Here is a 13,708-nt window from a genome sequence, read left to right as displayed (position 1 = left end):
TGCCCACCCGGAAGTCCAACCTTCTAATCACACCTAGCTCACATCTAACTTCCAGGTCATATGCAATGTCCGCTGACAAAGCAAGTGACAGCAAGAGGAAACAATCAGGCAAACCCTGAAGTCATCCAGCAAGGTCATAAAAAAAAGGGGAGGCGCGTCTTGTTCTAATTACAGGCGACAGAAGAGACTTACAAGCCCGCACAAGGCGCCATCCTTACTCGGATCCTGGCTTGGACACGCCGGCGGCAGCAGACAAGTGTGTGGTCTCAGGAGAATCTGCGTGCAGGCTGGCCATTAAATAATACTAGGGAACTACTGGTAATTTGCTTAGCAGGTGGTATTGCATTAAGTAGGAAAATGTGCCTTTTTGAAGATACGCATATTCAAATACTTAGGGCAAAAAATGTCACAAAGGTGGTAATTTACTTTAAAACAACTTAGGAAAAACCAGATGAAGCAAACATGACAAATGTCAGCAATGGTTAAATACAGATTCTTAGTGCTCCTTTCTGTACTTTGCCATTTGAAATTTTTCATTCTTTGAAATTTTTGAAATTTTTCATAATAAAGTTTTGTACTTTGCAATTTTTCATAATAAAGTTTTCTTTGACTTTTAATGAAAATCGTGTGCGGATGACATGGAGGACATGGGCTTGAGAGGAGAGGCAGCAACAACAGAGAGCAATTTACGGCCCTTGTGTGACGGAGGGGCTGTGCTGGCAGCTGCAGTGGGGGCCTGGGGGATCTGTGCCCTCAGAGGACAAACCCCTTGGGGTCCTCAGAGGTCCCTTTCTCGTCCAGGAATCACGGTGCTTGGGGGAGTGGGTGACCTGCAATGGCACAGAGCGGGGCTCAGGCCTGGGAGCCGCCCAGAGGATTCTGGAACCGTAGGGAGGCCCCTGGCCAACAGCCCCTCCCCCCGAGACCTTTGCTCCCTTCATCCGTTCACTGCACCTGCTGAGAGGCCAGACTGCCGTCCACCTGCAGCGGCTTCTGGCCAAGTTCACACTGTTCCTTGAGTCACAGGCCCCTGCAGACTAGCCCTGTGTCCTGAGTGATGGGGCGGGGAGGGGGGTTCCAGTTACTCCTTGATTCATCTCGTCTCACTGAAGGATTTGCTCCATTTCTGGACAGAAGCTGTCATTGGAGGCTGGCAGGACTTCCTAGGGCACAGCGGCATGCACAGGGCCACTTCCGCTGAAGAGGTGTTTCCTCTCCCAGTTAGTTCCTCAAGGGCTGGAGGTGAGGAGCCCCGCCGGGAAGTCTGATGAACTGTCACCTCTGAGAAAGGTCCTGGGGTTGATGTACAGCAGTCGTCCACCAAAGGAAGCACAGCGAGCTGGCCATGGTCGCCATCCCTGAAACCGGACTCGAGGACAGAAGGAACGTGGGCACATCTGTTGGCAGCACAGGTTCAACGCAGGAGCCCTGCGTCTGCTGGGGGTCTGGCGAAGGCTCAGCCATGCTGGGGAGTGAGCAAGTCCGGCGCTGGGCCTTTGGAAGCACCCAGGGCAGAAGTCGTGAAACCCCAATGAAGGGCAGTGTCTCCAGGAAGGGGAACTGGACTAGGCGGCCGGGTTTGTTGATGTTTAATGACCTAATGTAATTCAGCCATGGATACCAGGGCGCGCAGACTTTCACACTCATATTGGGTTCATTAGCTTGTCTCTCAAATGTCAGGAGACACTGAAAGGTGGTCTGAGCCCCCAGCCTGGAGGAGCCCCGCTCTGCTGGGCCGTGAGGGGCTGTGTGGCTGTGTCATGAGCTTGGGCCACGTTCCCACCCTGTGGCCTGTCCAGGACCACAGACGCAGGACCAGACTCTCTGGGACACACAGCCAGGCTGAGCGTTCTGTTCCTCCACCTCCGTCCTTCCTGAGACAGACAGGCCTCCACCAGCTGTGAAGGCTGGAGCGAGAGGGACAGCACCCAGCTGGGCTGGGGACTGGAGGATGGCAGCAGCTCTGGAGGCCTAGCCGACCAGCCGTGATCACCTTGGAGACAGGAAGTGAACCCTGAGCGAATGATCGGATGGGCCTCGAGTCAGCCTGAGTCACTGTCATCTGTCTCATCACAGCGGCTGGTATTTATAGAACACTTGTCATGGATGTGCTAGGCTCGTTGCTAACACACCGTGCACGCCAGCTTGTCTCACCCGGAGAAGAGCTCTCTTGAGACTTACAGAGGTCTGACAGCTTCCCCATGGGGGTGCAGCCAGGCAGAGCCGAGGGGTTGGCCACACTGGGGCTGCCTGCGTCGTGCATCTTGGTCTGCAGAAACCCGGCCCGGCCTCCAGCGCAGCTCAGTCCAGGGGCAGCACACAGCGCTGACCCCAGCGATCGGGGAAGTACAGGGACGGAGATAAGAAACTCCAGCTGGCTCTGTCAGATGGTCCCAAGGGAGGCAGAGCAGGCTGAAAATAGAACCGATGTTCTGCTCATTTGCATGCAATTTCTCTCCGATTTGCATATCGCGTGCCAGCGTTGCTAACTATAGGATTATAAAATCAAATGCATGAGTGAATTCATGTACCCTGTTCTAGTGTAGACAAACTCAGTCCTTAGGGTATGTCTGACCCTCCCCCCAAATCTCTCTCGCGCGCACACACGCGCACACACAAGCGCGCACTTGTATCCCCACTTCCAAATAAATGTTTATGCTTTAATAAATTCCACACCACGTCTAATTTCATTTATTAGACAGAAAATCAGGAAGCAATCACAGGGAAACCTAGCCTCACAAAAGCATTCTTACTGAAGGTTCCTTTCCCCGGCGTTTCCAGCATATTCTAACTCTGACCTGATACACTGGGCAGGGGTTTACTGAGCAGACTGCAGGATGCTTGTTCCGTGAGAACAACGCATCATGTACTTCGAGGTAGGTACTAACTGGTACTGATGACGTAGACACCCCAGGAAGCTACGCAGAATGGCTGGGACCAATGCTGGTGTTACCTGGAGGTGAGCCGTTCACCGTCTGGTCCGAATGTCCAGGCTCGCGATCTGGAAGGCTCTCCTCCCTGTGCAGGACCGGCTGGGCGAGAGTCCATGCTGGGCCTGGAATTCAAATGCACTTGGCTCTTTGTACAGGCAAGGAGATTAACGTCCACCTGCCTGAGCCTGTGCAATCTCGGGGCCGTTTGTGGGAGAACTGGACCTCAGATGAATTCAAGTCGCACCTTCCATTCAAACCACACTCATCACACCTGCGGCTGTATTTGCAATGGACAGCACACCAATCGGGGTGCCTGAGCCAGAGGCCTGGCCCCAGCTCCATCACCGCCGACTCACTGTGTTACTTCAGGCACGCGTCTTAACCTCTTTGGGCCCATTTCTTCCTCCCAGTCCTAACAGTGTTGGATTAGAACAGTGATTTTCAACCAGGGACGGTTTTGCCCACCCAGGGGACAGTGGGCAATGTCTGGAGACAGCGCTGGTTGTCACAACTGGCAGGTGTTACTAGCATCTAGAGAGTAGAGACCAGGGATACTGCTAAACGTCCTACAACGTCCAGGAGGCCCCCAGAGCAAAGCATTATCCCACCCCGCATGCACCGAGGAGACAGTAACCCTGGAGGAGACAGACCCCCACCCTTCCAACTTGACCCCACGGGCTGTCAGGATAACAAGGCAGGAGCAAGGCCGTCTCTAGCCCTCACTCGGCAGGACGTGACCAGTGGAAGAGGCCCCCTGCCCAGTCCTCTGTCCTTGAGGCCTCCCAGGGAGTCCGGTGACATTCCAATGGGATTCCCAGCAGGTCCTCCTGCTCCGGGAACAGGAGAGAACAAGGGAGGAACTGAAGGCTGAGCCTGGAGCACATGGCGCTGGGAAGTCCCGGGGCAAAACAACACACGTGACCGAGGCCCGGCCCTGCTCTCTTCCTCCATCCCATCTTTGTTCATTTCTTTAATACACCTGCTGCCCAGGGTTCTCCAAGACAGGCAGGTGCCCCCAGCAGGCCGACACGATGCGCCCCTTTAAACTAAGACATTCACTACATGTTCTGGAGACAGTGAAGCCAATATTCTTTATTTTCTTTTCATAAAAAACTGCACACCACTTTCAGACCAGTCCTGGGAACCAGAGCCCACACAGGAAAAATGCCCACCAACTCGGGGCCCTGGAACCCGTCCCACCGCAGAGCAGAGCCGGTGCTCCAGGCACAGCAAAGCATCCCCACGGGTCTCATTTGCATCTTCTCTTCAGTTTGATTTTCCAAACCAAACAGCTTGGGAGACACACCCAAGTATTTAAAAATGAGGCAATAGGGGCGGCCGGATGGCTCAGTTGGTTAGAGCGCGAGCTCTGAACAAGGTCGTTGGTTCAATTCCCACATGGGCCAGTGAGCTGCGCCCTCCACAACTAGATTGAAGACAACGACCTGCTCCTGAGCTTCCGGAGGAGCGGCTGGATGGCCCAGTTAGTTAGAGCACAAGCTCTCAACAACAAGGTTGCTGCTTCAATTCCCGCATGGGATGGTGGGCTGTGCCCCCTGCAACTAAAGACTGAAGGCGGCAACTGGACTTGGAGCTGATGGGCCCTGGAGAAACACACTGTTCCCCAACATTCCCCAATAAAAAATTAAAAAAAAAATGAGGTCATAAAAGAGATGACTCGTTGGTTATTTGGCCACGTGTTTCAGCCGACTAAATGCCAATATAGGAGTGCTGACCGCTGGGACTGGGGCCTGCCTGCCACCTGAGGGGCACCGGCAGCAAAGGCCCACAGATACGCACGGCCCCGCGGGAAAGACCCCTCTGTACATCCCTGCCAGGTGCTCTCACTGCAGCGGGCAGTGGCAGAAGGTGTTCACGGCAACACCTGAGGTCCTCAGCATTAGGGCTACGATTTATTCCTGCAACATTTCAACACTTACAACCGTCGATTGTGCACGGGCCGCTGCCTGGGGACTGCTGCTGTCCGCCTCTCCCTCTAGGCCCTTCCTGACCCAGCACTCAGCATCAGTCCCTAGAGGATTTCTCAGGGGCCTTCAAGGAGCTGGGAGTGTGCTCTGTCCTGCAGCCACTGAATCTAGAGAACCAATAAGGATTAATCCAAAGTCACTACCTTGCTCTTCACACAAAAATCAACATCACATGTCTCAGAGATTTAAAACGTAAAAACATAAAACCATTCACGTACCAGGAGAAAATGTAGGAGAATTTCATGTGGGGAGGTCCTAACAAAATATAAAACCCAGAAGCTATTAAGGAAAAGAGAATACATTTGACCTCATAATAATTAGTTTTCTGTCCAAAAAACAGAAACAAACAAAAAAATGTCAGAGCCCAGCGACCAGCCCACACGTGGCTGGTGCACCTGGCTGGCTGTCACCATCCGGCCTCCAGAGCGAGCACACGTGCTCCCTGAGGGCGACGCTTTCCTGCCAACTGACAGCCCCGTCCACTCTCCAGGAACCCGAGGCCCACAGTGAACATCAATGACGTTGACTCGAACGGATGAATAACGGGAAACCATGGAGAATACCTGCCCCGAGGAAGGCCGAGGGGCACTTTCCTGGAGAGGGGAAGACAGATTTCAACTTGGAAAGAAAAAAGTTAACAGCCAGATCAAGAACTGGACCGAGCAGGTGGGCAGGCAGTCAAGAATGATGTGGAAAGACCGCGGAGACATGCACTCAGAGAAAAATGCATAATTATACACATGTATGTGCTTCTGTACGACTAGGAAAGTTCTAGAAAGACCACCTGAAACGTCCCAATAGTTGTCTCTGGGAAATAGGATGGAGTATTGGAGGTGAGGGAGCCAGGAAGTGGGGAGGGGGGGACATTTATTTCTACTTTACTCCCTTCTCTTCTGTTTGAAATCTCACTGTGAGGAAGTATTTTCTTATGATAAAACCAATTACAGTAATACCTCAGTTTTTGAACGTCTCCATTGATGAACATTTTGGTTTAACGCCGTGAACCCAGAAATAAATGCTTCGGTTTTCAAACACGCCGCAAGTCGAACATGTCATGCAACTTCTGCTGAGTTTAAGATCCTGAGGCCTCGCTGTCGGCTGTTTTCGAACGTTTCAGAACGGTCTTCCGGAACGGATTACGTTCGAAAACCAAATACCACTGTACTTTTAAAAAAGTGACTCTAGCTAATGAAGATTTAAAAGGGAGGGTGTGTTTCCTCACACACACAGACTGTGTTCACACATGAAGTCAGTAGCTGTCATGAGGTGGCTAATGGCTCGGAGACCGCCGGGAGATTTACAGGGCCTTTGGGAGCACGACAGGGCCATCAGCACCTGAGAACACCCATCTGCAGTTTTAAAAGAAAAGGACTGATGTGAAAGTATTTACATCTTTATGCTCTTCCAGTTTTGATTCACAAGGGGTATGTCTTCTCTAGATTAAAACCAACTATGTTGCAAACCACACACCCTACACAAAGGACTCATATCTAGAGTATATAAAGAACTCATTCAACAATAAAACAACAAAGAATCCAGTCAGAAAATGGGCAAAAGACATGAAGAGACGTTTCACCAAATAGGATGCACAAATGGCCAATAACACATGAAAAGCTGTTCATGAGCTGTCAAGGAAACGCAGATTAAAACCAAGAGACAGCACTTACACGCCTATCGCAGTGACAAAATCAAAACTAGCAGCAACACCAAATGCTGGTGAGGATATGGAGAAACTGGACCCCTCACACGGTGCTGGTGAGAAAGGGAAATGGCGCGCCTCTCTGGAAAGCAGTTTGGCAGTTTCTTGTAAAATTAAATATGCAACTAATGACCATACGACCCCACAACTACACTCATGGGCATTTATCCCAGAGAAATGGAAGTTTATGTTCAAGTAAAAACCTGCACCTGAATGCTCATTCCAGTTTTATGTGCAGTAGACAACCTGCTGCCATTTGGGGGAGTGGCTGAACTGGTCCCAACAACTACCTCCTACACGGTAACCACAGGAATGAACTACTGACACACATGACAACCTGTGGCAGTCTCCAAGGACATAGGCAGAGTGAAAAAAGCCAATTCTGAAAGGTTACCGACCCTGTGAGTCCATTTACGTAACATTTTTGAAATGACAAAATTTTAGAAATGGAGAACAGTGGTCGCTGGGGTTGGAGACGGGAGGGCGTGGGAGGAGGTGGCCGCAGCTATAAAAGGGCAACAGTGAGGGTCGCTGTGCTGATGGAAAGGTTCTGTATTTTCACTGCGGCAGCTGCATGAACCTACACAGGGATGAAACTGGGAAGCAAATACACACCCACAGAGATGAGTCCAAGCCAGCAGGGGAAGTGGGAGCAGGGGTGGTGCGTGTCGATGACAAGATCCTGGTTGTGACTGCAGTTTTACAGATGTGACCATTGGGGGAAACAGAGAAAGGCACCAGGGACTGCTCTGTACTGATTCCTACAACTGCATGTACATTCGGTAAAAATGTCAACACGAAAGTCCCCCCCATACAAGGCCTTTCCTTCATGACTATGATACTTGATTCAGTTGCTTGATTTTGGATTTGCTCTTTAGAAAATAATAAACCGGGGTGACGTCATTAGCAAACAAACCAGCTTGTTCTCACAGAACCCACTTAGGCGCGAGAAGCTGGCTTCTGTGTGGACGCGAGTCCGTGTGTAATTTGCCTCTGGGCGGAAGCCACTCACCGACATACGGTGTGAGCACAGCCACAGGCAGCTCATGTCCTGTCAGAGATCCTGTCCCTAACAGCGAGGCCCTAAGGTCACAAAACCACACTGCGCAGTGAGTGCACAGTCATGCCTCCCATGCTGTCCGGCTGAGCCCCACAGAGCGAGACCTGGGGGGAAGAGAGAAGGTGCTGGAAGGCCTGGGTACCGCTCTCCAGGGCCCACCATGTCCCCCCACAGCCCCTGGCTCTAACAGGCATCCAAGTCAGCAAGAAGCTGTCCTCGCATTCCCCTGGGCGCCTGAGCAGAGCCACAGTCGGGTGGCATTTCAACTTCATCCCGTGGTCAACTCATTCACTCTTATTTTGTGTTTAAGTTCAGGCTGCTTTCTGAGCGCTCCCTTAGTGCCGTGTCTTCCATCGACGCCCAGCATGCCCTTCTCCTAGAGGAACCTCCCCACAGCCACGGGCAGGCCCTGGTGTCTCCCTGAGCTGGGCACCGGCCTACACTCCTGAGTCCTGGGCACATCCACACTGCAGCGACCCCTCCTCCCCCACCCCACACACACAGCGCAGAGCACTTGAAAGTGTACATAATCCAATACTCATTTGCTTGACCATGATCTCGATGCAAAGACCTGGTCCTGCCATCTCACGATCAGTGACTTTGGACATTTTCCAGCTGAGCTTTCACTATTGACGGATGAGAAGGGGCTCAGGGAGGCGCAGTGGCTTCCCCAATCGCCCTCAACCAGCCCGACGCACAGCCACCTGCTCAGGGAACAGCCTCTCACCTCTCCGAGCTGCCTCTTCCTCAAGCTGGAAGGGCTGGAACCACATCCTTCTAAGCTCTCCCTCAACGTGAACAGTGTAACCGTCTACAATTCTATTCTACTTCGGAAGGATAAGCCTATTGATGGGGAAAAAACCCAAACCAACACACACACACAGACACACACACACACACACACGCATGCCAAAGAGAGATGATTCTAGCTTAACCAGTTTTTTGCAAGTCAAAGGCTTTGCAATTCCAGGATTTTGGAGCACACTTGCTGTACTGGTCAGGGTTCTCCAGAGAAAAGAACCCATGGAATGTATATATAGAAAGAGATTATAAGGAATTGGCTCACGTGATTATGGGGCTGACAAGTCCCAAGACCTGCCTGGCAAGCTGCAGACCCAGGAGGGCTGATGGTATAATTCCAGCCTGAAGGGCAGCAGGTTGGAGACCCAGGAAGAGCCAGTGTTCCAGTCCGAAGGCAGGAAAAAGCCAGTAGCCCAGTTCAAAGGCCGTCAGGCAGAGGACTCCCTTCTTACTTGGGGGAGGGTCAGCGTTTTTTTCTACTTAGGCCTTCAACTACTCAGATGAGGCCCACCCACATTGGGGAGGGCAATTTGCTTTACTCTGTCTACCCACCTAATGCTATTCTCAACCAGAACAACCTCACAGAAACCCAGAATAATGTTTGACCACTTATCTGTGCACTGCCTGGCCAAATTCACACGTAAAATTAACCAACACAACCCTTCTGAGGCAAGGTTTCAGCAGACATGAGGGCTGGAGAATACCTGCCCCGAGGAAGGCCGAGGGGCACTTTCCTGGAGAGGGGAAGACAGATTTCAACTTGGAAAGAAAAAAGTTAACAGCCAGATCAAGAACTGGACCGAGCAGGTGGGCAGGCAGTCAAGAATGATGTGGAAAGACCGCGGAGACATGCACTCAGAGAAAAATGCATAATTATACACATGTATGTGCTTCTGTACGACTAGGAAAGTTCTAGAAAGACCACCTGAAACGTCCCAATAGTTGTCTCTGGGAAATAGGATGGAGTATTGGAGGTGAGGGAGCCAGGAAGTGGGGAGGGGGGGACATTTATTTCTACTTTACTCCCTTCTCTTCTGTTTGAAATCTCACTGTGAGGAAGTATTTTCTTATGATAAAAACCAATTACAGTAATACCTCAGTTTTTGAACGTCTCCATTGATGAACATTTTGGTTTACGAACGCCGTGAACCCAGAAATAAATGCTTCGGTTTTCAAACACGCCTCGCAAGTCGAACATGTCATGCAACTTCTGCTGAGTTTAAGATCCTGAGGCCTCGCTGTCGGCTGTTTTCGAACGTTTCAGAACGGTCTTCCGGAACGGATTACGTTCGAAAACCGAAGTACCACTGTACTTTTAAAAAAGTGACTCTAGCTAATGAAGATTTAAAAGGGAGGGTGTGTTTCCTCACACACACAGACTGTGTTCACACATGAAGTCAGTAGCTGTCATGAGGTGGCTAATGGCTCGGAGACCGCCGGGAGATTTACAGGGCCTTTGGGAGCACGACAGGGCCATCAGCACCTGAGAACACCCATCTGCAGTTTTAAAAGAAAAGGACTGATGTGAAAGTATTTACATCTTTATGCTCTTCCAGTTTTGATTCACAAGGGGTATGTCTTCTCTAGATTAAAACCAACTATGTTGCAAACCACACACCCTACACAAAGGACTCATATCTACAGTATATAAAGAACTCATTCAACAATAAAACAACAAAGAATCCAGTCAGAAAATGGGCAAAAGACATGAAGAGACGTTTCACCAAATAGGATGCACAAATGGCCAATAACACATGAAAAGCTGTTCATGAGCTGTCAAGGAAACGCAGATTAAAACCAAGAGACAGCACTTACACGCCTATCGCAGTGACAAAATCAAAACTAGCAGCAACACCAAATGCTGGTGAGGATATGGAGAAACTGGACCCCTCACACGGTGCTGGTGAGAAAGGGAAATGGCGCGGCCTCTCTGGAAAGCAGTTTGGCAGTTTCTTGTAAAATTAAATATGCAACTAATGACCATACGACCCCACAACTACACTCATGGGCATTTATCCCAGAGAAATGGAAGTTTATGTTCAAGTAAAAACCTGCACCTGAATGCTCATTCCAGTTTTATGTGCAGTAGACAACCTGCTGCCATTTGGGGGAGTGGCTGAACTGGTCCCAACAACTACCTCCTACACGGTAACCACAGGAATGAACTACTGACACACATGACAACCTGTGGCAGTCTCCAAGGACATAGGCAGAGTGAAAAAAGCCAATTCTGAAAGGTTACCGACCCTGTGAGTCCATTTACGTAACATTTTTGAAATGACAAAATTTTAGAAATGGAGAACAGTGGTCGCTGGGGTTGGAGACGGGAGGGTGTGGGAGGGAGGTGGCCGCAGCTATAAAAGGGCAACAGTGAGGGGTCGCTGTGCTGATGGAAAGGTTCTGTATTTTCACTGCGGCAGCTGCATGAACCTACACAGGGGATGAAACTGGGAAGCAAATACACACCCACAGAGATGAGTCCAAGCCAGCAGGGGAAGTGGGAGCAGGGGTGGTGCGTGTCGATGACAAGATCCTGGTTGTGACTGCAGTTTTACAGATGTGACCATTGGGGGAAACAGAGAAAGGCACCAGGGACTGCTCTGTACTGATTCCTACAACTGCATGTACATTCGGTAAAAATGTCAACACGAAAGTCCCCCCCATACAAGGCCTTTCCTTCATGACTATGATACTTGATTCAGTTGCTTGATTTTGGATTTGCTCTTTAGAAAATAATAAACCGGGGTGACGTCATTAGCAAACAAACCAGCTTGTTCTCACAGAACCCACTTAGGCGCGAGAAGCTGGCTTCTGTGTGGACGCGAGTCCGTGTGTAATTTGCCTCTGGAAGCCACTCACCGACATACGGTGTGAGCACAGCCACAGGCAGCTCATGTCCTGTCAGAGATCCTGTCCCTAACAGCGAGGCCCTAAGGTCACAAAACCACACTGCGCAGTGAGTGCACAGTCATGCCTCCCATGCTGTCCGGCTGAGCCCCACAGAGCGAGACCTGGGGGGAAGAGAGAAGGTGCTGGAAGGCCTGGGTACCGCTCTCCAGGGCCCACCATGTCCCCCCACAGCCCCTGGCTCTAACAGGCATCCAAGTCAGCAAGAAGCTGTCCTCGCATTCCCCTGGGCGCCTGAGCAGAGCCACAGTCGGGTGGCATTTCAACTTCATCCCGTGGTCAACTCATTCACTCTTATTTTGTGTTTAAGTTCAGGCTGCTTTCTGAGCGCTCCCTTAGTGCCGTGTCTTCCATCGACGCCCAGCATGCCCTTCTCCTAGAGGAACCTGCCCACAGCCACGGGCAGGCCCTGGTGTCTCCCTGAGCTGGGCACCGGCCTACACTCCTGAGTCCTGGGCACATCCACACTGCAGCGACCCCTCCTCCCCCACCCCACACACACAGCGCAGAGCACTTGAAAGTGTACATAATCCAATACTCATTTGCTTGACCATGATCTCGATGCAAAGACCTGGTCCTGCCATCTCACGATCAGTGACTTTGGACATTTTCCAGCTGAGCTTTCACTATTGACGGATGAGAAGGGGCTCAGGGAGGCGCAGTGGCTTCCCCAATCGCCCTCAACCAGCCCGACGCACAGCCACCTGCTCAGGGAACAGCCTCTCACCTCTCCGAGCTGCCTCTTCCTCAAGCTGGAAGGGCTGGAACCACATCCTTCTAAGCTCTCCCTCAACGTGAACAGTGTAACCGTCTACAATTCTATTCTACTTCGGAAGGATAAGCCTATTGATGGGGAAAAAACCCAAACCAACACACACACACAGACACACACACACACACACACGCATGCCAAAGAGAGATGATTCTAGCTTAACCAGTTTTTTGCAAGTCAAAGGCTTTGCAATTCCAGGATTTTGGAGCACACTTGCTGTACTGGTCAGGGTTCTCCAGAGAAAAGAACCCATGGAATGTATATATAGAAAGAGATTATAAGGAATTGGCTCACGTGATTATGGGGCTGACAAGTCCCAAGACCTGCCTGGCAAGCTGCAGACCCAGGAGGGCTGATGGTATAATTCCAGCCTGAAGGGCAGCAGGTTGGAGACCCAGGAAGAGCCAGTGTTCCAGTCCGAAGGCAGGAAAAAGCCAGTAGCCCAGTTCAAAGGCCGTCAGGCAGAGGACTCCCTTCTTACTTGGGGGAGGGTCAGCGTTTTTTTCTACTTAGGCCTTCAACTACTCAGATGAGGCCCACCCACATTGGGGAGGGCAATTTGCTTTACTCTGTCTACCCACCTAATGCTATTCTCAACCAGAACAACCTCACAGAAACCCAGAATAATGTTTGACCACTTATCTGTGCACTGCCTGGCCAAATTCACACGTAAAATTAACCAACACAACCCTTCTGAGGCAAGGTTTCAGCAGACATGAGGGCTGGAGAATCTCCCAAGGCAGAGCTGAAGGGAGCACGGCACCCACGGGTGAGGGGGGATGTGTCCCCAAGGAGACCACAAGGTGGCGCAAGGGGAGGCAACTCCCTGCCCGGAGCTGGGACCACTGAGCAGCCTGGAAAGGGACTCCACCTCCTGGAGGAGGCTGGGCGTCACTCTGGCGGCAGCACCTGGGGGGCAGCACCTGGGGCTGTGAGATCCCTAGCGGGTGTAGACCAACCTCACAAAACGGGAGGAGCAGGGCGTGGCAGGCAGAGCTCACTCTCCTGTCCCCAGCCAGGATGGCAGCTGCTGCGTGCCCTCAGATTCTTCAGGAAGGGCCGTGGCAACTTTCTTCCCTGACCATCGCCCACTGGTATTTCACGTGTGCCCTTTGCACACATCCGTTTTTCTGGGTATAAATTCCTGGGTGACTCTTTCCTTGAAAATCTTAATTATTCCATTTTCTCCCTGAAAAGGTTCAGCCTTTGAAAAGCCTGATTCCTCTTGGCCCTGATGCCTCAAGGATCTCTTTAAAATCCAGCATGTTTACTACTTCTTCGTATTGGTCATTCTCAGGTACCCGCCTTTTCAATATTACCATTCTTTACCTTCTTTACTTATCTTCACTTTCTCTACGTATCTTTCCACCTTTTTCTTTTTTGATGTGCATAATTTTCCTCTTCTGTACCTTTCATTTCTCTCAAAACACTATTTGTTGTATTTTTCACTTTGTGCTCCTTCTAATTTAGGCTTAATTTCTGAAATGTTTTGCATTCTTTTCTAATTCTTGGAGTTCTGTCGTCTCATTTCTGAGTTTTTCGAACTCA

General features: G+C 50.8%; 1 protein-coding gene across 3 annotated transcripts in view; it reads right to left on the bottom strand.

Moving 5' to 3' along the window:
* Positions 1-404: 404 nt before the first annotated feature.
* The window catches only part of SEC14L1 (SEC14 like lipid binding 1), a 62,415-nt gene continuing 49,111 nt past the window's right edge, over positions 405-13,708 (bottom strand). The window contains exons 18-19 of one of the 3 annotated variants that reach the window (XM_074320460.1): positions 2,954-3,055; positions 405-2,412 (exon numbers count right to left, since the gene is read on the bottom strand). In XM_074320460.1, the coding sequence (XP_074176561.1) occupies positions 2,178-2,412; positions 2,954-3,055 (337 nt within the window). In that variant the 3' untranslated portion in view covers positions 405-2,177. Of the gene's footprint in view, positions 2,413-2,470; positions 2,490-2,953; positions 3,056-13,708 lie in introns of those variants that run through there. The other 2 variants (XM_074320461.1, XM_074320463.1) reach the window with 2 other exon arrangements.

The sequence above is a fragment of the Rhinolophus sinicus genome, linkage group LG15 (genome assembly GCF_036562045.2).
Source record: "Rhinolophus sinicus isolate RSC01 linkage group LG15, ASM3656204v1, whole genome shotgun sequence".
In the NCBI taxonomy this organism is placed as follows: domain Eukaryota; kingdom Metazoa; phylum Chordata; class Mammalia; order Chiroptera; family Rhinolophidae; genus Rhinolophus; species Rhinolophus sinicus.
Note: the sequence above shows the minus strand (reverse complement) of the source record. Positions and strands in the feature narration are given on the sequence as shown.